Below are 23,625 nucleotides of genomic sequence, written 5' to 3'. Positions count from 1 at the left end.
CTTTATTTTATAATGTATCAATTTAGTAGAGGTTTCATAAATTATGCTCTACAAATATTATCAATAGTTAGACATAAAGCTCACCAGTATTTATATGTAAAGCTCAACCTGTCGCTTCTTTATTTATTTATTTATTTTGTTTGTTTGTTTTCCCCAGTATGGATAATCCAAATTAATCATCACGACTGTAGATGTGCCAGCATTGGGCAATGAATAAATGTTTTCCCCTAACCTTATTTTACTGCACCATATATATATAATATGTGAAATGCAAATATAATTTTCCAACTTTGCTCCAGTCTCGTATGTTATTTCATATATTTTGGCTTCTAAATACTTTGCTCTCTTCCAAGAGAGTGCCACTATACTTTCACTAAGCTCTAACATGGCAGTGTACCTGATATGACACCTTTCCAAGGTTTATATCCTGACCCTGTACAACACGTGGCACTGACAATAATGCATGATACCTTTAAACTGCTACAGGCTAAGTGTACCCGGACACTACTGTACCTGATACCTGTTATATAGACTAATGTGATTGTATACTACAATAACCATAATTTTCTGGAGTAAACATAATTATATCCTTCCCATACACTAAGTATGTATGGCAAGTATGTTGTATGTATAGGAAGTGCTGGGTTTTGTATAAGGCTGGTTTTCCGTCTGCCAAGATTAAGAGGAGAGAAAGTAACATTATTTCAGTGCTTTTGGTTCTGATTTATGCATATCAAGGAAAACTAAATGACAGCTTTTCAGAATTATACTTCAAACCTCCAGTGAAAGGCCTTTTTAAAACCAGACATTATGAGTCATTGTAAAATCACAGGCAGTACTAGAAAATTTACTTTGTTCTGTTGAATATCCCAGTCAGCCATGAAAGTGTGACAGTGAGCATCCATCCATCCATCCATCCATCCATCCATCCATCCATCCATCCATCCATCCATCCACTTTCTTAACTGCTTATCCAACTAGATAATTGGGCAAGAGTGTACTCCCTCTAAATGCAGCTCAGCCATTATTAATCATTTTATGCACATTTGCTTGTCCTGCTGTGACAATACAGAATGTCTTCAGTGAAAAGGGCTATATTGTCAAAACTATTAATACACAAAGCTGGCACTCCCCACCTTTTCCACCCACTCGCTTCCTTAAACCTATCTCGTCAGTCCATTATCCCATTTGCTCTCCTGCTTCCACAGATGTCTGAATAATGCTGACCTGATTTAACAAGATCAGACCAAATCCCTGCTCTCCTCACGGAGAACAGCAGAGGATGCTAAAGAGCTCACTCTGGGATACATTTAAATGGAGAAAACACAGGCACAAGGTTAGCAGACACAGTGCAGTGCAGCTGTCCACAGAAGCAGCCACGCTCTGATATCCTCTGATTCACATTATGTTGAAACAGGGACAACCCTGTTTGCTTATTTCAGAGTACACTCAAGTGTTTGAACAGATGCCACTTTTAATAAGGTGGTGTTAAAACAGAGCCTATCCTCTCTGTAAGGAGTATTAAATGCACTGGCATTTCACATCGTCTGTCTTTGGTAGCAGCAAGCTGAAAAATATTCACAGGCTTTATATAGAAAACAGCACTACCCACTTAAACATTTATGTATATCACATTATGTTATGTTCATGGCTTTAGATTAATAAAATAGTCCCTGAGGGCCAAGCAACTTTGATAAAAAAAATTAACCTATTACTACTTTATTACTACTGTTATGCTCTGGTAGCCAAAATACCCACAGGATTTGGTTAAAACAAGCAGTATGAATATGTCATCTTCTGCTTAAGAACTCTGTTACATGTTTTTTTCTTCTGTTTTGGATCCATGTTTAGACGCAGTATTCAGTTACAGCCTTCCATATGACTCTCTTTCTTATATGTCAGATAAAAAATTGTGATAATAAACCAAGATGAAAGAGCCTGCGTATTTAAAATGCATCTACACCAAAAACAGCACAATTATTCACCATAAATGAGCCTTAATCACAGCACATTATTTAAAAAAAGAAACACTGTCGGTACATTTAATGGGAGATAAAAATGACACTGATCCAACTTGTGTGACTTAAATGGATTCAGATGTGTTTCAAAAGTTTTTAAATTCCCATATATTACTACGAGCCCAGCTCTGTTTCAGCATGCTAATGAGCATTTTTTGATCCTGTGAAATTAAGATGACTACTATGATTTGGTGCTATATAAATAAAACCGAAATGAACTGAAATTAATATTGCCTGTTATGTTATCACAAAATACAGTAATGAGAAATGTGAGTAGCATGAAATCACAGTTGAAAGGCAGTGTGTCATTCACCGATCCCCCTCATCAGCAAGGTTTACTCTAAAGGAAAGTGATCAGCTGCCTGTCAAAAGCACCAGTGTAACCTGATGGCTGTGAATGGACAAAGGACCAGGCTGCATGTGACACTCTGCTCTGACCTGTTCTGAATTATGCATTCCGCTCAGGTTAACAGCCGATATCCAGTGTCCTTCATTTAACATAACTCAGAGGATATATTTATCGTGAGTATTTTCCAGAAGGTTTTTTTTTTAACATTTTTATTCTATATCAGAAATAAGAAGGTTTTAATGTGCGCATCTACATGCCCATTCATATTTCTGCCTTGTGTTATTCTATTTTGTCTGTGTTACTAGGATGTGATGATGTGCACATGTCTGTGCTTGTTTGGGTGTTTGCATTTTTGTATAAGGATATTTGTAGTACCAGAAACATTAACTGAGGCTTTCTTCAGAAAGCTCTAGAGAGCTTTTGTGCACAGTCTGTCAATTCTCTGCCTTTATAAAGCTGCTGATAGAAGCCCCTAAGGCTGCAAATAAAGTAGAACCCTGTCGAGTGTGGTGACCTGTGTCCACTCCCTCCTGCAGTTTGAGCACCTGGTGATACAATTGCACCACACTGGAAATTCAATCAAGAGATGGACCGGAGTGACTAGCAACCGCTTTCCTGTCTCTTTCTCTTGCTGGCCCGCTAATCGATCAATTATTTTAAAAGGGAACTTTAAACACGTCTGATTTAAAGAGACTTCAGTATTGGAAGGTGGACTGGGGAGAAGAACATCAACTTCACTTTCCCCAACTGTGAGTACAGTTATTGATTTATTTATGTGTGCCTGTGAATGCAGTGAAGCTGATAATGGTGTCAGGTCATTCTATTGGTACTAATTACCACTTGGAATCAAAGGCTGATATAGTAAAACATTGCTAATACCATGCAGTCAGTGTTGGATTTATTGCTACTACTGTACACCAGTTATTTTCAGTAATGAATGTGATTTAGTGAATGGGTAACCTTGACATACTGTGCTTAGTTGCATTAGATTTGTTTCTAATGTCATAGAAATTCACATGTGGGATCATTTAATTAAAATTATCATTTTAAATCTGAGATTTATGTAGCAGATGGTTAGGCTTGTAGCAAAATGGCAAACTCAACTAAAAGGCACCACAGGTGCATTTCTGACAACACACAAACACACACACACACACAAACACACACACACACACACACACACACACACACACACACACACAAGAGCTGTTTGTGCTTCAGGAATGAATTTTCACTTGTTCCGTTCAGTTCCGCCTACAGTTTATAATATTTAAACCTTATATAAAGCTTCTGAATGCTACCTCATACAGAAAACTCCAAATAGCAAAGTGAGCACTAGCCAGGCTAACATAGGAGCAGTTAGATGCTAAGGAGTCAGATATTTTTCTCAGTACTCAGTGGATGTCCAAACAGAACTGTAGAGAAGGTGAAAATATGACATTTTTCAGTCGTGGATGCCATTTTTGCGGTTCTGATTATAGCTTTCTTACTGCCTCCATGTGACTAAAACATATTGGATGCTTCATAAACTGTTTGGATGTCATCTAAATGCCCCATGAAACCAAAATGTAACAAGATGCTCAGATGGTCAAAACTATTTAACTTTATAAGGTTTCCTTTGCTTTCAGCATGTGATGTCCTGTGCATGCCAATTAACACTGATGATAATTCAGTGCCACCTGACAGCCCTTATTATGATAGATTCCCAATACAAACATGGGAGCTCAATATCTTAAGAGGGCTGTGGTAAGATCCAACCCTGAATACTTTAGCCTTGTATACATATATTAGGAGTGTGTCTGCACAGTGAGCACAAATGTAGAGTAGTTCATTTTTTAATCTCTTTTAGTTTTGGCAATACCAAACAACGGGTCTGATGAATGTCCTACAGCTAACATGATTTTGTAAAATGTAAGTAATGGCAACTTCTCATTGCATGCTATTGTTCCCGGTAATTTTACACTGTGAGAAGAACAATGAGCATAATCACTCCAACGTGAGCGATTCTAATAGATGAAGACAATCTAGCAGAGCACACAAATGCATGATTAGCAGTGAGTGGGAGCCAGTCATGTCACATTCCAACACCGTGGACTCCTGATGAATTCGAATGACAGCACATCCGTCTATCTTTTACAAATTAATGTCTGCACGGTGCTAAATCCACATTTAGAGAACAGATGTGGGCCATGTCGAGTACTAGCCTCTTGGACTGACATTTTTCACATCTTTCAGGTCATCTAACAGCATGCTGCCAGTTCCTCTTTTATATAAATAACTGAACCAGATTAACACTATACTGTGTGTGGCTTGCTATTGTAGGAAGAAACTGTAGGATCTGAATTATTGCTAAAGCAGATTAGCTGGATTTATATAAATGTGGCTCATCTGTGTTGAGACTGGATGAGAACAGGCATGAGATTCAGTATAATAACTGATATATATGTGCAGACTTCCTGGTCCTGTAATAGAAGTTTGTTTCCAAAATCCTGCATACTTTAGTGGGTCAGTGTTGTATAACCAAAAGGGTGTTTATGGTTAGGGTTCAGTAACTAGCACCTTACAGTTATGAGAACAACATTTTTCCCAAGTTGATCTTATTCTCGCATTAGCTGTGCAGCTGTCTCTTTGTGTTTATTCTTAAGTATGTGGGAAAAGACTCCCAAGGCCACATGACCCTGAAAATGTCACATGAATCAAATGTTGTAGTAACAGTGATTTACCACAAGATGGCTGGCAAGACCACACATGGATGGCAGAGATCTGTTATCATAGGTTTTTCCTGTTCTCCTCCACTGGATGATGCAATTTGGCCAAGTGTTTTTCCCCATAACTTTTAAAACATTGCAAAGCAATTACACCCACCCTGCCACACATGCACACAAACCCACAGAGGCTTTGTTTTAACTGGTCGCCCCACTTTAACACAGCATGATGAATGAAAAAATAAATGACTGAAATGTATTAAATCCAAATAAAGATGATGTGCTTCTCAAGCAACATGAATAAAACATTGATTATGACTCGGCTGCAAATCTTCTGACTCTATTATTAAACTCCCTTGAGCTTGTTTTTTTTTCTTCTTTTAAGTTCAAGCTGATGTGTGTTTTGATTAAATAACTCTCGCTGCAGCAAAGATTAATTAAGCGTGATATATTTTTGCATAATGGACATTTGTGTTTTGTAAACATTTTCAGTTAATATAAATCACTGTGGAAAGTCAGGTAATTGATGCTGGGGAAGAAGCCGCCTCTTGAGTTTCCCCCAAAACACTGCAGAGCAGAACTAAAGCTTGATACAGTCTGCTGGATACGGATTCACTGCCAACCTGTTTATACTGCTCACTTGCCATCAGTTTTTAAAAAATTAGATTATCTCATAACTATATTGCATTATATTGTATGATATCATTTAGGATCTTGACTAGGCAGCACCACATTGCAGCAGTGCTGAAAAATCTAACTTCATTTCCAGTTCTTCCCATAAATACACACACACACACACACACACACACACACACACATATATCTATATACATATATATAGATATATGTGTGTTTATATATACATATATATAGATATATGTGTGTATATATATACACATATTGTAGCCAATAGAAAATATTTTTTTCCATTAAATTGTCAGATTGTTAAGTTTTGTAGGTCATCATTAGGTCTCAAAGGAAAATGCCTTTTAGGATTTTGTTAATGGGGAAAAAATCAAACATGCTCAACAATATGACATATAGTATATTCATGTGTAGCAAATTGGGATACATAATAATATCTCAATTTGTACAAAAAAATACTCATTCCGTGTTAAAAGAACCATGTTGAATCAAGGAAACGGTGTCGAAATCAGAGTATTTTCAGAGAAACCCTGCTGAAGAGACATAAGAAAGCCTTTTGGACCTCTTGTAGAAATGTCATCATTAACATTTAGATAAGAGCATCACTGCCCTCTGTAGCTATTTTACTCCCCAAGAGTCACTTCTTCACTCGGCCAACAAGTTTTGGAGAAATGCTGGGAACATTTTGGAATCAGCTCAGTTTTGGAGTGCCCAAGACTGTTGCTTCTTTAATGTGAGTATAGCACATCATACTAAGTAAGAGCATGACTAACTAAGCAGGCTTCATCCAAGTGCTGGAGAGCTGCTGAATATATAGCCTACACGAATGGAAAGAGGGATTTTAAGCTGCTTGGCCTCGAAACAGCTTGTAGGAGAGAAATGTGACCAGTATGAGATGGAAGAATGGTGTGCAAATAGATTTCTGACTGATGAGTGTGGAAGGGTTGACAAGTGGAAAAGGGACAGAAGTCACAGAAGATGAATACCATTGTCAAAAAATGCCAACTTTTGCATCTATTATCTGCGTGAGGAGACAGTGAATTATGTTTAGCCATATTCACTGATAAATGTGTAACCCGGTGGGGGAACTGTTTTTTTTTTTAAACAAGACTTTCATTATAAAAGTAAACGTAAAATCCAAGCAATCTATTACTTTGTTTACTTCACACTGATTGCCACAGAATCTCTTCTCTCGATTCAGACCTATAGAGATTTGAACAAATTTGCAATATGAAAAAAATTGAATGCACTGAATATTTTATTGACAGCAATGTAGGTCACCCTTTTTTGAGTCATGGCGGTTAGTCTTTTGTCACTTGAGACAGTTATTTTTAGGTCTTTTTGAGTTTCTGTGGTGGCTATTGGTGCCGAGATTGGGTGTCAGGCATGACTATGTCATAGGACAAGCAGGGGCTAAATATATGTCCTGTTGCTATGAATGTTGCTTATGCATTTTCGCAAATTTAAATGTGTCATTGTCATCTTATTTCACACTTTTCATTTGTGAAAAGCATTTGGACATTTGCAGGTGAATCAGCCGGAATAAAATATCATGGTTTCCCTGAACAATTTTCAGCTCTGTTATCGAAACATGTCAACATTTGTCCGCCTGGATTGTTGTTTCCTTCAGGCAGGATTTGTCAAAATAGCATGTGAAGATCTTTACCACTGGATTTTTCTACTTCTGTTTTTCAGCTGTTCATCTGTGTTGGTTGCACCGAGCTTCAAAGGTTAAGGAACAAAGTCTTGTCAGATATGGGGAAAAGGCTTACAGAAACCTGATACCCTAATTGATGGACAGCAGTGAGTGGAGGCATTTAGGAACCATGTGCACCATTTGCCACAGTCCCACATTGTAGGAAACACATACTTACCATTTGATTTTAATGATGTGTTTTCTCTGCAAAAAATGTCCCAGATCCAAAAAAGTTTGCCTCTGGTGTTGTAGTGTTTTTATTTTTTTCAGGTTCTTCGACTTAAAAGTTAAGGGTCTCAGAGTGTGTGTGAAGCAAAATAGCACAGTCACGGTAATATTTTAAAACATTCTAAAGAGTAATCCTCAAAAGAAACCAGGTCACTTAATTGGTAATGCCTTATAATCCTCCTTTGGATACCACAGATCTAATTATGGGAAGAATTAGTATGTACTTCTCTTAGTCCTCTCTCTTTTGTTTGCTGTAATCTGCTGTCAGTCATAAACAAAGAGTTGTTACATTGCTGGTGCGTTTCTTAATAAAAGGTCGGGATTTATCAAAAATGTCTTTTAATTTGTGCCTCAATATTATCTTCCTTTTTTAAAACAATTTTAAAACTGCATTAAAGGGAAACTGGTGAGTCCTACTAGAGGTTATTGAAAGCTTTCTCCAGTTCATGGATGGTGGTGATCATGCCCCAAGTTGTGCAAACATGTTGAAATATTTGTAATGCATTCCAGCCAGATATTAAGCCTCTGCATAGGGGAAGGCACAATAGAAAAGCTTTGTGCTGCAGTGTGTTTTTCTTCTGTTAATGTATTTTTTTTATTATCTAATTGGAGGAAAAGGTTTTGTAAATGGTAAATGGCCTGTATTTGTATAGCGCTTTACTAGTCCCTAAGGACCCCAAAGCGCTTTACACATCCAGTCATCCACCCATTCACACACACATTCACAACATGATCAAGACAGAGGCAGTTTTATAAAAATGGACCAAAAAAGAAAGAGAAAATATGTAGTAAGTGGCAGTTGTCTTGGTGAAATTGTCTTTCTGATGCCAGCTGTTAGAGGAGAATAACCAATAAAGTGCCTGGGTGTTGAAAGGAAGGCAGCGGTGACTCAAATAACCACTCATTAGGGCCAAGGTATGGAGAAGAGCATCTCTAAATGCGTTGACCCTTGAAGCAGCAAGAACAAGAAACTGAAGCTACAGTTCGCACAGGCTCATCAAAATGAAGCAGTAGAAGATTGGAAAAATGCTGCCTGAATTTGGTTTAAACACTTAAATCCACCCTGGTTTCTATCAGTTGTTTGTAGTTAATAGTGTAATGGTGAGGATGATATTTTTTGCCATGCTTTGGGTCCCTTACTACCAATTGAGAATAATTTAAATGCCACATACATGTGCATCCCTTTATGTCCATCTTATGCTGGCTGCTTCCAGCAAGATAACATCTCATGTCCAAAATACAATTAATGCCAAACTAGTTTCTTGAACTTAACAGTGAGTTCACTGTATTCAAATGGCCTCCTCAGCCACCGGATCTCAATCCAATAGAGCCCCATAGGGATATAGTAGAACAGGTGACTGGCATCATGCATGTGCAGCTGACAAATCTGCAGCAACTGTGTGAACAGGGACCAAAACCTCAGAGGAATGCTTTCAGCACTTTGTTGAATCTATGGCACAAAAAGCAAGGCAGTTCTGAGGGCTAAAAAGAGAGTCCACCTGGTACTAGTTTGTTTACCTAATAAAGTGACCATGTAATTTAATGGACATTGAATGAATGTCTTCTCAGATACAATTTTTCTCAATGTTAGCCCACTGAATTAATTTAACCTGTAAAGATTTTTCTTTGTTTTCACTTGTGTGCTTCTCAGTTAAGTCAGTGACAGACTGATTGGTAGACCCAGTGCTGAAAGTCCCAAGACATCACAGCGAGCGCATGCACTGACATATCTGTGTGCCCATGAGCATGTGCGTGCACGTGCGCCTGCGAGTGTGTGTGTCTGTGCTTTTACTGGAGCGTGAACAAGTCAAAGCTTTCCCTGTGCCATTTGCTCATGAGGAAACATCAGCCATGCTGCTTTATTAACATACATCCAATTATTATCACACGCAAACACATATGGATGCACCGTGCACACACGTACACACGTACACACACACACACACACACACACACACACACACACACACACACACACACATTGTCCTTTGAAACATTATTCTTTGTTCTCAATGGCTGGCGCTCTGAAAGCTGGCTGCAGGGAAGACACTTGCCTCTGTGTATCACAGACCTCGGCCTTATGTAAAGTGTCTGTTTATTTTGCAGACATCCCAGCGTTTTCATTGTTTTTTAATGAGCGTGCGAACTCCCTCGGTGTCAACATGTAAGAAAGAAGGAATCCTTGGACATGTTTTTGGACAAACTAACATGACACCATTTGGAGAGTCTGAAAGATGCTGCACGCAGTTTGATGTGCATTTTTCCTTAGCAGCTGCCTAAAGTTGTCCTTTCTTACTGTGAGACAACCAAATACAAAGCAGTTTAAATGTATCCATTCACTGTATTTTAGAAAGCAATATTTCTGCTCAGTAAGCTGAATGCAACTAATTTTAAAGCAAATTTAAAATTAGGTGTAGACAGTTATGCTTCGATTGTGCATGAAATGATGAGAACATGAATGAGGACAGAAAGCTGAAGTATAAATCATGCTTTCCTCTCTAAGAGATTCACACATGAGCTGCTTCTATTCCACCCATCAATATCCTCCAATGAGGCTTTTCCTAAAGGCCAGCTTTGGACAGCTGGGAATGAGAGATTGGAGCTTTCACAGAAATCCCTCTGTCTTCAGTGTCTTATGAGGCACAAACTCTAACAGCTCAGCCTGCTTCTGTGATGTACAGAAAACAATAACAGCTGTAAGACTGGAGGCACAAATCTGCAAACTCTTGGAGCATTGTGCACCTTTTAACAATACAATGTGTCTAAATCTGGAATTTTAAAACATTTTTTTTGTTTAAATGTTTTGTTTGAAAGGCAGGTTGGACCTTAAGCTGAGACACTAAAGACGGATACAGTAACATCTTTAACGGAGATCCCCGTACTTTCTCGGATAATTACTTATTTGAAGAGATTTGTATATTTTTATATTACAAAGTTGGAAAGGGAGCTGTTACATATCAAAATTTGCATTGGATAAAGCCAGGCTTCATTTTGGTGGCACAAAGGGGATTTTTCTATATCTTTTTACCACTCCATAAATCCAAAAATACTGTCAACAGCCACTAAAAACTCAATTTTCTCCATGTTTTCAAGAATAAAACATTCTATAAATCAGACCAGAGTAAGTGGCATATGGACAAGCCAGACTGTAAAAAAGTTCAGGACATAGAAAGCTGGAAAAAAAAAAGTTTGATAAAATAAACACCTAGAAAAAAGCCCAAAATGTTATTTTTCAAAAGACCTTTTTCTATATAAATGTATCTTTTTGCAATTTCTGAGAATGGTCTCTATTTTATTTTCATTTATTTCTTAGCTGCTTATTGGATGTGTCATAAAACATTTAAGGGTTCCTCTGTTTATAGCTGATGGCTGTAAATAAGTGTTTTATTTTGAGTGTTAACCAAAGGCTACCAATCCCTGCAACACATTATTGACATTACCAAGCTGCTTCTAGTTTGGATGATGCAACATGAAATTACTTGATTTAAATACTGCAATTAAGCTACTGCGATATTGTGCTTACAGTGAAAGTTAATGATATGTCTAGCCGATCCACAGCATTCAGTTTACGTTATATTTCACACTGTTTTTTTGACTATGTGTGTGTTGCTGGTATTTAGCGATGTTGGAAACCACCTTTCTACAGCACCCAGTGACCCAACACCAAACTAAATATATCAGGGACAAACATAGAGTCTTGGAAGCTTTGCCTGCCCAATACTATAAACTACTTCAAGGTCCAAAATGAACATCTAATCTGTGCAGAGCAGCACTAAAATGTCAAAAAATAGACATGTTGGCATGGCAGGTAGAAAAGATGATCTTTATTTATGCCCCGAGCAGAAGCTTTTGCATTATTTCATGTGAGTGGTAGCTGGAGAGATATGAGATCACAGTGTCAGCCTGAAAGTAAGCATAGAAATGTTGAAGACATTTAGGAAAGATTCATTTTGATCTGATGGAAGAAGCCTCGCAAGGATCTCTGTTTTCTGTTTCTTCTGTCCATGATACAGTAGCATGTTTGGTATTTCTTTACAAAAATTACAAAAATTCTACTTCAGCTTTTAAACTTTTTTGATGTGAGGTGGAGTTTTGTGTGAGAAGGTTTCTTGCTGTAGGTTTGAAGCAAAAGGATGGCAATGACTCGATTTCAGACTTGTTCTGCCCCATTTTCCAAAAAAGTAGCAGCTCCAGGGTCTTATTCAATTTGCAAAGTGTTTAAAAACCAAAGGAGAGGTATTTCTGAACCCTCTGGTGCCGATTAACAGTTAACCACTATACCCTATCCTCCCTGCTGTAATTCTGCTGTCCCCCTTAAGAGCATATACATAAAGATAAAGAAGTATGCATATTCTTATCTGAAAGATAAAGATAAGATGAAAGATTGTTGTGTCCATTATAATTATCTACTCCTGTAGAGTGTTTCATCTGCTTTTTTGAAAAAGTAAAATTACAAATCTATGAATATCTTGTATGTGCTGTGTGTAAGTCTATGCAGGTCTGAGAATTAGAACTTGCCTTGTTTCCTAGAAAAAGCTCTTCAACCTCTGATTCATTGCTTCTCATTAACAATTCATGTATCACTCCTCATTACAGCCATTAATGTGTCTGTTTTTAAAAAGCATTCGTAGGTTATCCAGGCATTTTATAGCCGTACCAGCACAGCACCATGAAAAAGTTCACTTCACATAATAATAATAATAAATAACAGTAGTGATAAGACACCAACAGTTGCACACTGCAGGTAGATCAGGGATAACATGACAGAAAATGAGTTTTGATCATTTACTTGTGGCTCATTCCCAAGTAATATAACTGTTTTTGATGATTTCCTTTTCTATAATGTGACAGCAAGTTAAAAATCTGATACATTTGGCTTGTTGCTTCTTGAATACTAATGGCCCACACAGACTGGCAGAACTCATATAGGGCATGCTGCGTGGTTTGCTGCTGCATCTGCAAGCTGCTTTGCATCCTTCCTCTGGGTTCTACTTTTAATGCTGTGCTCGATTTAATCAATATCATATCATTTTCATTGGGTTTACATAACGAAAATGACGTTTATGAATAAAGACCTTTGCTCTTGAATCTTGAATATATAATTACTGCTGATGGTAATAACTATGGTGACACGCTTTTCATATACACACACCAGCCACTGTATTAGGTACACATCTTTAAGTGCTCGTTAGCACAAATATCATATCAGAGAATCAGAATAGGGAAGAAATATGAATGTGGTATGGTTGTTGTTGGAAAACAGGTTGGTCTGAGTATTTCAGACTCCGCTGATCTACTAGGATTTTTTTGCAGTTTGCAGATTCTTAGCAGTTCTTTGGGCAAAAATGCATTTTTAATGCCAGAGATCAAAAGAGAATGGTCAGATTACTTTAAGCTGGTAGGAAAGCCAAAGTATCTGAAATAACCACTTGTTACAACCAATGTTTGCAAAGGAGCATTTCTGAATGCACATGCCCAGCCATGTCCAACAGATGGACAGCAACAGAAGACCTTACTTTGTGCCACTTCTGTCACCTAAAAACAGGAAACCGAGGCTAAAGGAAATGTTGCCTGGTCAAATGTGTCTTGATTTTTCCTGTGATATTTGGATGATAGGGTCACAATTTGGCATAAGCATCAGGAAAGCGTGGATCTAACCTTGCTTTTATCAATGATTCAACCTGCTGGTGTTGTAATGGTGTGGAGGATATTTTCTTGGCACAGCGTTTGCCCTTTAGTAACAACTGAGCATCATTTAAACAACACAGCATACCAGAGTATTATTACTGCCTTTGGGATGTTGTGCAACAGGTGATCCATGGATGTGCAGTCAACAAATCTGCAGCAACTGTGTGATGCTATCATAGCAATATGGACCACTCTCTCCAAGGAATGTTTCCAGCACCTACCAGTTTATAAAGTTTACTCAATTCAAATTTGCAACTAAGATATACTCGAGACTCTAAACATTATAACTAGCTAATTTGGCGTTATTGTGTCACTGGTGATTTAGGCTTAGTACTGTGGTGCCTAGGAAGTCTCAGAGACATGATATCATGACTGCACACTAACTTGTTGAAAGGGAATAGAATAGAATAGAACAGAATTCAACTTTACTGTCATTGCACATGTCAAAGTACAAGGCAACGAAATGCAGTTTGCATCCATCCAGAAGTGCTTTAGCCATGATATAGATATATTACAAATATATATTAGCAATAACATAGATATGTGAGTATATTACAGAAATGGGTCTATTATGGTATGTTATAATGTACACGGTATGAAGTATGTTATGAATATGCTATAACTATAAGTATGTACAGGCTGTAGTGAGTACAAGCTATGAACAGGATATAAATATGAAAAACTATACAGAAATCTGAGATATACAGCTATACAGAAATGTGAACTATGCAAGTTATAAACAGTTGTAGAATTAAAAATTATCGAATTGTACAGAATGATTATTTACACAGAATTATACAGTAGTGCAGTTAAGATAAGTGAAATATGTGGATAATTTCTACAGAGGCTATATAAAGTGCTAGTGGTTGTGAGTGGTGGTTCAGTCCATGTTATTATTGTGTGTATGAGGGTACAGTTGTCCATTGTGTGTGTAGGTGGTTGTGGGTGTGTGTATGTCCAGTCCATGAGTTAACGTGGGTCAGATGTCAGGAGGCAGAGTTCAGGAGTCTGACAGCTGTGGGGAAGAAGCTGTTCCGGTACCTGGAGGTCTTAGTACGGAGGCTCCTGTAGCGCCTCCCAGAGGGCAGGAGGGTGAAGAGTCCATGTGATGGGTGACTGGGGTCTTTGATGATTGTCCCAGCCCTTTTCAGACACCGCTTCCTGTAGATGTCCTACATCTACAGGAAGCACTCCTGCAAGCTCCTCAGAACACGCTCTGAGAACACGCCCGGGGATGCCATCAGGACTTGCAGCCTTGTGGACATTGATCTGAAAAAGTCAGATTAAAATAAAACTGCAGTAATTTTTGTTTTCAGTTGCCAATGTTTCATAGTTTTTAAGGACAAACCAAAGGAAATACAAAGAGCTGGGTGGTGGGTGTGCTGTGCGCCTGGTATAAATTAAGTTGTGCAATGTTTTGTGGCCTGTAAGAGACCTTGGTTGTCAAAGATGAAAGTCTCTCTGATAAAAAACAAATATCTTGCTCTCATATTTGGCAGCCTCTGTCTGCCACCAATAAACAACGTGTGTCAAAGACACATTGTTTACATTGTTTTACTCCTGCACTACTCAGTGCAGATTGAAAAGAGTGCAATTTAAACATTATAATTTGCTGATTGGAATAATAAAGATCATTTTCCATCCCTCGTCATCACCATTCCTTATATTATATCTTTTTGTAAACTAGCCATTTTATTTTTAAGTGTTATGTTCCTGATAGGCTGGACTAGTGTGTGGCTTCCATCAGCATTACCAGGTGGCCTGCAGTCAAAAGAGTGATACTATCTGTGTGTAGCACAGGCAGCAACACACAGAGCAGCGACTATCAGGAGGTTCGCAAAGCTGCTGCTACTCTACATGACACCACAGTGTACAGGACTCTCAGAGCTCAGATGGTTTCTTAAAATATGGCCTATCAAACCTGACATCATCTTTTAGGCATTTTCGGCTTAAGGTCTGCATCCCTCATCGCAGCTTCTGCTTACTGCGCTATAACACGTGTCTTGTGATGACAGAGCAAATCAAAGCAAATCATTTAAAAAGGAAAAAGAAAAATCACAAAACACAGACAACTGGTGTACTTTTAGCCAGACAGCTACAGTAGTTTACATTCCTAATTTCGTGGCTATGGAGGCAGTCCTATTCATCACTCTAAATGGGAAGCTAGTTAAAAAAAGAAAGGAAATCTGGACCAGGATAAAAGGCTTTTCTTTGTAAGTGTGTGAATCTTTTCATAGGCTCACTTCTAATGGCATCTGACGGAGATGTGGCTCATTGTCATGCACCCCATGGTGCTACCAGCCTGTGGTCGGCATGCAGCGCTCACTGATGTGAGCTACACCAAGACTGGAGAGAGGATCAAAATGAAAACACTGGTTTCAATATTCTTACAGAATACAGTGAAATAAGTGCCATCCAAATGATCCAAGTTATGGATGAAACCACATGGTACAGATGAGACGTATGCATATTTATCAGCAGCTGCGTAGCATAGAGCAATAAAAAAAAGGAAATTCGCAGTAAATGTCATAATTCACTGCTACATATGCAGATATATTGTTGCAAATTTATGAGTCATAACATCTCTTAATTAGCAAGAGCAGATTTCTGCACATTTCTTGATGCAATCTATAAAATAAAAATAAAATCTATAAAATGGCAAAGGGCTGTTTGCAATACAATTATTGCAATAAAATCTGAAAGTGCTTTCTGTGTGTTATATTTGCTTAGATTTGTCACACTATTTACCACACAGGAAACCGCTTTGATTGAGGATTTATGGTCACATTTTGTCACATTTGCTGTAGATATTTGTGTTCGTATTGTTAAATAAATAAAGCCGTCATCTGGCTATGACATTACGTTTTTACAGTCTTCAGATCATCTGAAACCAAAAAGCGCTTCAGTATAGGCGTCGCACAGTACATCAGACAGAAATGTCTGTCAGCCTTTGTGAGTGTGACATTTTCTTTGTTTCAGAAATCTAATTAAATTTTGCAATGTAAACAGCTCAGAGGCTTTTCCTCTGGGCCTCTCACTTATTTAATCAGGCACTGTGACAAAAAGCTCAAAGATATTTACAGCAACAGCCTGGGTGAGTAGTTGCAAGAGCAGAGAGGTTTACAAATTCACACTTTAAAGCTCTCCACCAAACACTTGTGTTGGCGAGGTGCCACTTCTCAAGAGGAAGCAGCCAGTGGTTTAGTGCCTTGCTTAAGGGCATGTTGATGTAAGTCTTTCAGAAAGATGAGAGCGTTCGCTTACTTAGTCTGTCTTTGTTGCATGTAAATTATTCGTTTTTGTCAAGTCTGTGCAACATCCCAAGTTACTACTCACTTTCCCCATGTTCACGTATATATCTGTATACTTTGAGTTGATGCCCACGGACCTGGACAGTTGCACATGTCTTGTTTTGGCTATGCACCCCGGCAGACTGGATTAGACTGGATCAGATTTAAGATTTAATCTGTTGGTGCTATACTGAATAACACGGGAATTTGTAGCCTCATCTGCCACACTACTCAAAAACAAGTACCGTACAGCTGGAAATGGCTACGATCCCACCTGAATGATTTATTTTCACGGCGGAAGAAAAGTAGAAATATGACCAGCAACAAACACTCACAGAATTTCTAAATTTTTTCATTTGTTCAAAGTGTCTTCCAGCACTTGTTGTAAACACAGACATAGTAAATACTGTCCATTTACTGTACAATGTGTTTGTGAGGACTTTCTGCAGCAAAAGGGACTCTATCAATTTACACTGATCTATTTATTCTGGAGACACGTGGACTCGGTTTGAACTGTTCTACAGCCAAAAAAGTGTCCGTCTTTCTTTCTTTCTTCTTAACATGTAAAATCCTGTAGTTTCGGGTAAAAATCGCTTCTATTTGCCAGTGCTGTCAATTCTTCCTGTGCGCATGTGTGTGTGTGTGTGAGAGAGAGGTGGAGTTTAATATGCTTCCTTTCCTTTTCCTCTCACTGCATGACTTAACCCTGCTATGGATCACAGAGACGTGACTTCAAGCTGAATAAATCAGGGTCATCGTGAAAAGAACAGGAGACCTTGAAATATCTCTCAGATTCTCTCGTAGCCCTTTCTCGCTCTTTTCAAGATCTGACAGTAAACATCTGGGAGTAGATGCAACTTTACTATCATATTAGCCGCACTGAAAAACTGATTTAAAAACACATTTATTTTGGACATTTCTTGTGTGATTTTGTGGAAGCAAGAACCAAGAGTGTCTCTTTAAAAAACAGCTGGTTGGAATTGCAGGTGTGAGTTACACATGCTGAGCATGAATAGGGTCGTGATGGTCTCAAACTCTGACCCACCATCCACAAGTACCAGTCAGGCTGGCGCCACCGTCTGCAGCTTGGCCAAACGAGATGAGCTGGTGGGATGAGACGTGTCTCCTGTCGTATTTATGGCCTCCTTAACCCTCCTTACCTTAACAAATAGCATTACATCACTGACCCTATTTCAGACCAACCGCAAAGCACAGCGCATGGCCAACACATTTCAACACTGTTTAACCGTCACTTGAATTTGCACCTGCCTGACATCCACTTTGCATCGCGCTGCGGGATTATCAGGAGCAGTGAATAATAAGAGATCCTCCACGTATTTGTTGTGGATTTGTCTGTGCATAATTCTGCGTATCATGACAGGCGGTGGCAGCTGCTGGAGTATGCAGTGCACTCTAATACAAAGTGATGATGATGATGAAACCAGGGTGACCTGATTTATTAGTACCCAAGCATCAGCAGGGGAGTCACAGGAAGTATTTCCATATGGATTTTTTGGGGGGGGACTTGACATGGGAGGCTTGGAGGCCTCACTCTCTAAAAAAAACCAAAAAAAAAACCCAGGTCCATCCTTTGCATGTGGGCGGAGGGTCTAAAATAAAATCAGCTGTCACTATCTGCTTGTTGGACAGAAGTGAACACATAACACTGGAGCTGGTCTCCATCACTGACTGGGATTTGCTTTTGGGTTGGACAGACCCCGCATGCCGAGGGTGCAGTGGCCTTTCCTTTGGGATTTTACTTGCTGAGTTTTTATTTTATTGTGTTTATAATTCACCATCTTCCTTCTCTGGTAGGTAATGAGCAGTCTCGGGGAGGTATTTGTGTATGTGGAATGAATACATGATTGATTTGGACTTAAGAAATTCTGAATGCATAGAAACTTTTATGTGATACAGAACATTGTTACATTGTTGTCTTTTTGATACCTGCAGAGGAAACTATGGATTTGTGTTTGTTTGATTCAACACATCAATATTGCCTTCATGCTGAGCACCTTTTCACTAAAAATACAGGACACTGGGCCAAAATATAAATCAAACCGTGACTAAAATGCTGAATTAACGCTGAGGATTTTTTTTTATTAGCTCGAGGAGAGTATACATTCATTACTTTAACTAATTCCAAAGAGACCAAACTCTGAGCTGCTAAGCTGTTTGTTTCAAGGCCAACCCTCTAGGAGATATGTCGCCAGCTGTGTGATGAAAAAAGGGAATACTGAGGAGTAGTTGGGTATACACTGATGTGTATATATGGTTTATCTTGATGTTTTTGTAAAGGAAAATCTCGTCCCCCATAGCTTTCCTCTATATTTCAAAGAGAAACACGACCCATCACACTTAAGTTTAAAATAGGCGTGATTTATTTTTGCATGGCGCCGAGATTACTTCACTTTCTTGTTATTTGAGCTCTCAGTCAGTGTCATGAGATAGCCTAAGCATGTTTTTTCTACAAATTTTTTGTTCCTATACCGTAGTGATTTAGAGTCAATGGGTCTATGGCCTTGGAGGTATTTCAGTGGGGTTTTTTTTGTTTGTTTTGTTCTGGGTTTTTTTTTTTCAGTTTAAATGCTATAAATTGAGATTTGAAGTAACAGGAATAGCCTAATTTAAAAGTATTTTTAATGCACTAGCTCATTTACATGTTAACATTCCTCCAAGGCTAAAATAGTAGACTGGTGAGCTACAGATCAAAAATAGTCAGCAGGGAAAATAAACAAATATGCTAATGGAAAACTAGTCATTAAAAAATGCAATGATATTTAGTTATTTACTCACAGATTGCCATATTAAAGAAGTTTGTCAGCCCACTATTGAGCTTGCATATCTGAATTCCTGTTCTCTGGAGCTTGGGACTTGAATAAGAGATACTTAGGAAATGTGTGGATATAATTATTAGAATAGGATGCTTATATAATCATAATTCATCAAAGCAAAATCTTTGTTTTGTTAGTGTTATTTCAACTTCCATTGTTAGTAATTGGTCATTATATGAATATTTTGATGTTGTACTTTCAACTGTACAGCTATAAAAATGCAAAATCCATCCTTCTTATTTCCACATCCACAGAAATGAGGTGTGAATGCTTTCTATGTCCCAGACATAGAAGGGATGCTGTTTGTCTTTTCAGCAGCGTTGCTATGTTCAAGATATTATTTGGTTTCTGGAGGCTAATAACGTTCCCAATATAAAACATTTGTAAGTTACCAGGTTATACATAATAATAACTAACACGGCTCCAGCGCACTCATGTTGCACTCCTGTTTTGACCTGACGAATAATGTAAGTGCTTTTAAAGGGGGGCAGTTCATTAATTAAAAGATACAATAACTTTTCTGCTTATGATCCTCTTAAAAATTCATTGAGATCTAAGTGACCATTTCAATGCACCACCATACACCTGAGGTACACTTCATTTCCGTTCCACTCAGGAGCCATGGGCCAACATGACAGCAAATCATGATGATGATGGAATCCACTTTGTAGAGCTGTTTATTTCCTTTTAAATAAATCCTGCACATCCATCAACTTGATGTCAGGCAACAGGTGTGCAAATGTTTTAAAGGACGTCATTTGTGGGAGCACCACCTGCATCGTAGCAGTCCCCTGTTGTCTCCAAGAATATATTTACAAATGAATGATTTTATGTGCTTTCAGTTGGAAATACTTGTACAATATTTCCTAGAAGATCAATATATAATCCATTTATATACAACTTAAATTTGTATATTTATACCCAAACTCTTGTTCTTTATGCACAAATGACAGGACAATCATCAAAGCTTTAGATACTTTTAATAATGCTTTAACTGAATTTTTTGTAGCGTCACTGTGATGTCATGTTATCCTTTAATAATTTGATGACAGCAAATAAAACACACAAATAGCAAATTCTTAAACAGTTGGCTTCTTGTGCCTTAGCTGCTGGCAGCGAAGTTTTAACCGGGGCAGGACTTCCTGTAAGATTTAAACCAGAGGAATCGGGATTCGCTCTGTGGACTCAGAGGTCATCCCACCGGTCAAGTGTGAGGCCATGTACCAGGCAACTGTCTCCAAGCGGGCAGACAACACCATCCCCAGCGGGGTACTTCAGCTTCTGCATGGACATGTCTCAGCATGTAGCTATAGTACCTGACAGACCATGCGGTATGCGTAATTAGAAACTACGATTCTGTAGTCAGTTGTATTGCTTTTTTTGCTTTCTTGTTGGAGAGTCTCAAGCCTATGCAAGGAACCAGTTGCTGTACAGTGACTGTGCTGCACTGAGCTGGTATTCCCACCATTATCATTGGTGATGCCATGCTATATTAGTGAAAGACCAGTGCAAACATTTATAAATAGAGTGGAAACATGAAACTGCCATTGCAAGGCTTACTATAGAAAAAATGTTCAAGAAAAGCCGTATTATTGTTTGCTTTACTTGGCAAAAGCTTTCACAAATTGTCATGCCATTCTAAAACAATTACATAAACAGAACATAAGTTTGTGCCCGCCTTTGCGTGTGTCTGCAGACACAAAAAGCAAACCGCATTAGCTACACCATGTTTGACGGCAGTCTGTGCTGCATGCATGCCAGACAGAATAACCCTATTAAGCAGCAGTTTGATTTCAGGTCATGTAGAAGTGGAGGCAGCTAACGATATTTCCTGCTTCATTAGGTCATGGAGGAGTCGGGGGTCTGTTCCCTGCCTGGGGGACTTGCAAGTGTGAGGAAACAATTTGAGACCCAGGAAACTGCATCATCACATAATGTAACCCAGTTTCATTTCCATCACAGAACCGTGCAGGTACACATTACGCAGAACAAAGCATTACTTTACTTTCATCAGGTTGATACAAAAAGCATGAAAGCAATGCCTATGATTAAATCATTAGAACATTTTCTCTGACCTGAGCTGTTTCCGTTTTCCATCTGCATCACTGCATGAGGAACTTTGCAAGTAAAAATTCAAAATTCAGACTGAATGTTAACAGTGAGGCTCTTAGTATCTCTTGTTGCACGAGTACCAAAGTGTGTGGGCTTAAGTTACAGACACTGCTTGACATTTTTAACAGCTTCCATGAAAACCTCCCGGGCATTTTCACTTATGCTGTAGCTCGTTTTGCTAGATAGAAACTTAGAAACTTTGCAAAGCAATGGATTTTTTTTCTTCTTTTTTTTTTTGCTATAGAAGAGCATGAGCGAACAGCTTGGCACATTCTTTGTCATCTTGCCTCCATCTGTGATTCATCATTTGAAAGTGCAGTAAGCAATCTGGTCCAACATCTTCTCTGCATGGTATACAGTTGTGTGCTATTATGCTCTGGTTGGATGGAGTTGTAGTGGAATTAGAATGGAGTCAAGTCACATCTGTGGCCATGACAAGGACAAACATATATTCATGTAGATGTGTGTACATGTGGCATGTGCACAGTTTCACCTTGTTTGAATGCCATGCCCTTTCTCTTCACAGGAAATGTCTCATTCAGAGGTGACAGAGTCAAGTGACACCAGACAGGTCCTCCCAGGCAGTCAGCAGCTAAATTTCAATCAAGAAATGATGGTAAATAATCATTCCACTCACTGTTTTCTTGCAGGCAGTGCAATAAGGCTCGCTAATGATCTAAACTCATTGATTGCTTTGTTGAGTAAAAACTGTAACTAATAGAAATCAGTCTGACTGGTTTAATAAATGTGTGTTTAGTAGTCTTTAACAGCTTGGGCAGAGATTAAAAACATTATTTTTAGTGGAAAAATGTGCAGGATGTGAAGGATGATGCTCACTTATTACATTTCTGTCTGTCTATCTCTGTGCAGTTTCTCCCCTAATTTCTCTTTACCCGTTCCCATTTTAATTGCTCACAGGTGTCATATAGCGACAACAACTTGGCATCCACTTATGAAAACCATCAAAATGAAACAGGTAGTAATGCCTTTTCTATATGCTTTTCTGTATCGGCTGTCACTACTGTGCTGATTAAAGCCTTGCCTTTGTTGTTTTTGGCTGTGCTGACTTTTAGAAGAGGATTTTCCCAGGTACACAACAAAAGAACTGAGGGATCACTTTGAAAAAACAATAGAAGAGGCCGCGCCACAAAAACCAATTAAGGTAATGATTTGCACTTAACTATTAAGAACATGAAATTAAGGAATCTTTACTTTGGACTGTTTAATTGGAACTTGGAACTGTTACATTTTTTAAAGTTACATGAAGTTAAACCTATTTAATTCTACAGATTGGGCTGTTTAATTGTCAAAAATACAATGGAAGCATTACTTTATATGTTTATTTATTTAAATGTAAACAAACAAACACCAATGACAGTAAGGCTCTGCAAGGGGTTGGGGGTATACAGTCTCACTCCCGCAACATACCACTGGAGTTTCTGCCTTTATTCTTTAAATGCTTAGAACTGATCTGCTGTCGAGAACTGCAGAAAATAAACATGATCTTGTATTCTTGACATATTAAATGAATAATGTGACAAGGCAATAAAAGTCTGCAGATTTTGGCCATTTGAATATTTTTAATATGAAGCAACAGCAGTAGGAAAAGTTCTGTTTGCATAATCAGTAAGCACTGAGGCAAATAACTGCTGTAGGAGATCTGCAGAAATGCTGCAGTCCTGCATACATCTCCATGTTTAAGTTGAAGGAACCAGAATCCAGTGTGGCAGTGACAGACTCTGTCACTACATTATAACACTACAGGGAGAGACAGTTGCTAAAAAAATATTAGCAAAATAGAATATTTTTGGTCAAAATATTGATAATAGTACTGAGAAGGTGGTTGATTTAACATCTTTAGGTATAGCATTAACTCTTCTTAGTGATTCCTATGCTTAAGGGAAAAAAAAGAAAAGATGAACATCGCACAGTTCCATTTATTTTAGTAAACTGTCAGTCTGCTGTGTAGTTTCACAACTCGGTGAAGGGTAATTTATATATACAAAATCATGACAATTTAAAGGAAAGACTTACCCCTTGACCCTGACAATATGGGAACC

General features: G+C 38.4%; 1 protein-coding gene across 3 annotated transcripts in view; it reads left to right on the top strand.

Annotated features, from left to right (window-relative positions):
* The first annotated feature begins 2,839 nt into the window (after positions 1–2,839).
* Positions 2,840–23,625, top strand: part of xirp2b (xin actin binding repeat containing 2b) — a 33,888-nt gene continuing 13,102 nt past the window's right edge. Inside the window, exons 1-6 of one of the 3 annotated variants that reach the window (XM_040028177.1) lie at positions 17,975–18,430; positions 20,560–20,722; positions 21,297–21,425; positions 22,092–22,181; positions 22,484–22,541; positions 22,639–22,727. In XM_040028177.1, the coding sequence (XP_039884111.1) occupies positions 20,672–20,722; positions 21,297–21,425; positions 22,092–22,181; positions 22,484–22,541; positions 22,639–22,727 (417 nt within the window). In that variant the 5' untranslated portion in view covers positions 17,975–18,430; positions 20,560–20,671. Of the gene's footprint in view, positions 3,117–17,974; positions 18,431–20,559; positions 20,785–21,296; positions 21,426–22,091; positions 22,182–22,483; positions 22,542–22,638; positions 22,728–23,625 lie in introns of those variants that run through there. The other 2 variants (XM_040028178.1, XM_040028179.1) reach the window with 2 other exon arrangements.

This window comes from Simochromis diagramma, unplaced genomic scaffold (genome assembly GCF_900408965.1).
Source record: "Simochromis diagramma unplaced genomic scaffold, fSimDia1.1 OVJJ01000343.1, whole genome shotgun sequence".
Taxonomy (NCBI): Eukaryota; Metazoa; Chordata; class Actinopteri; order Cichliformes; family Cichlidae; genus Simochromis; species Simochromis diagramma.
This window is presented reverse-complemented; position numbering and strand designations above follow the sequence as displayed.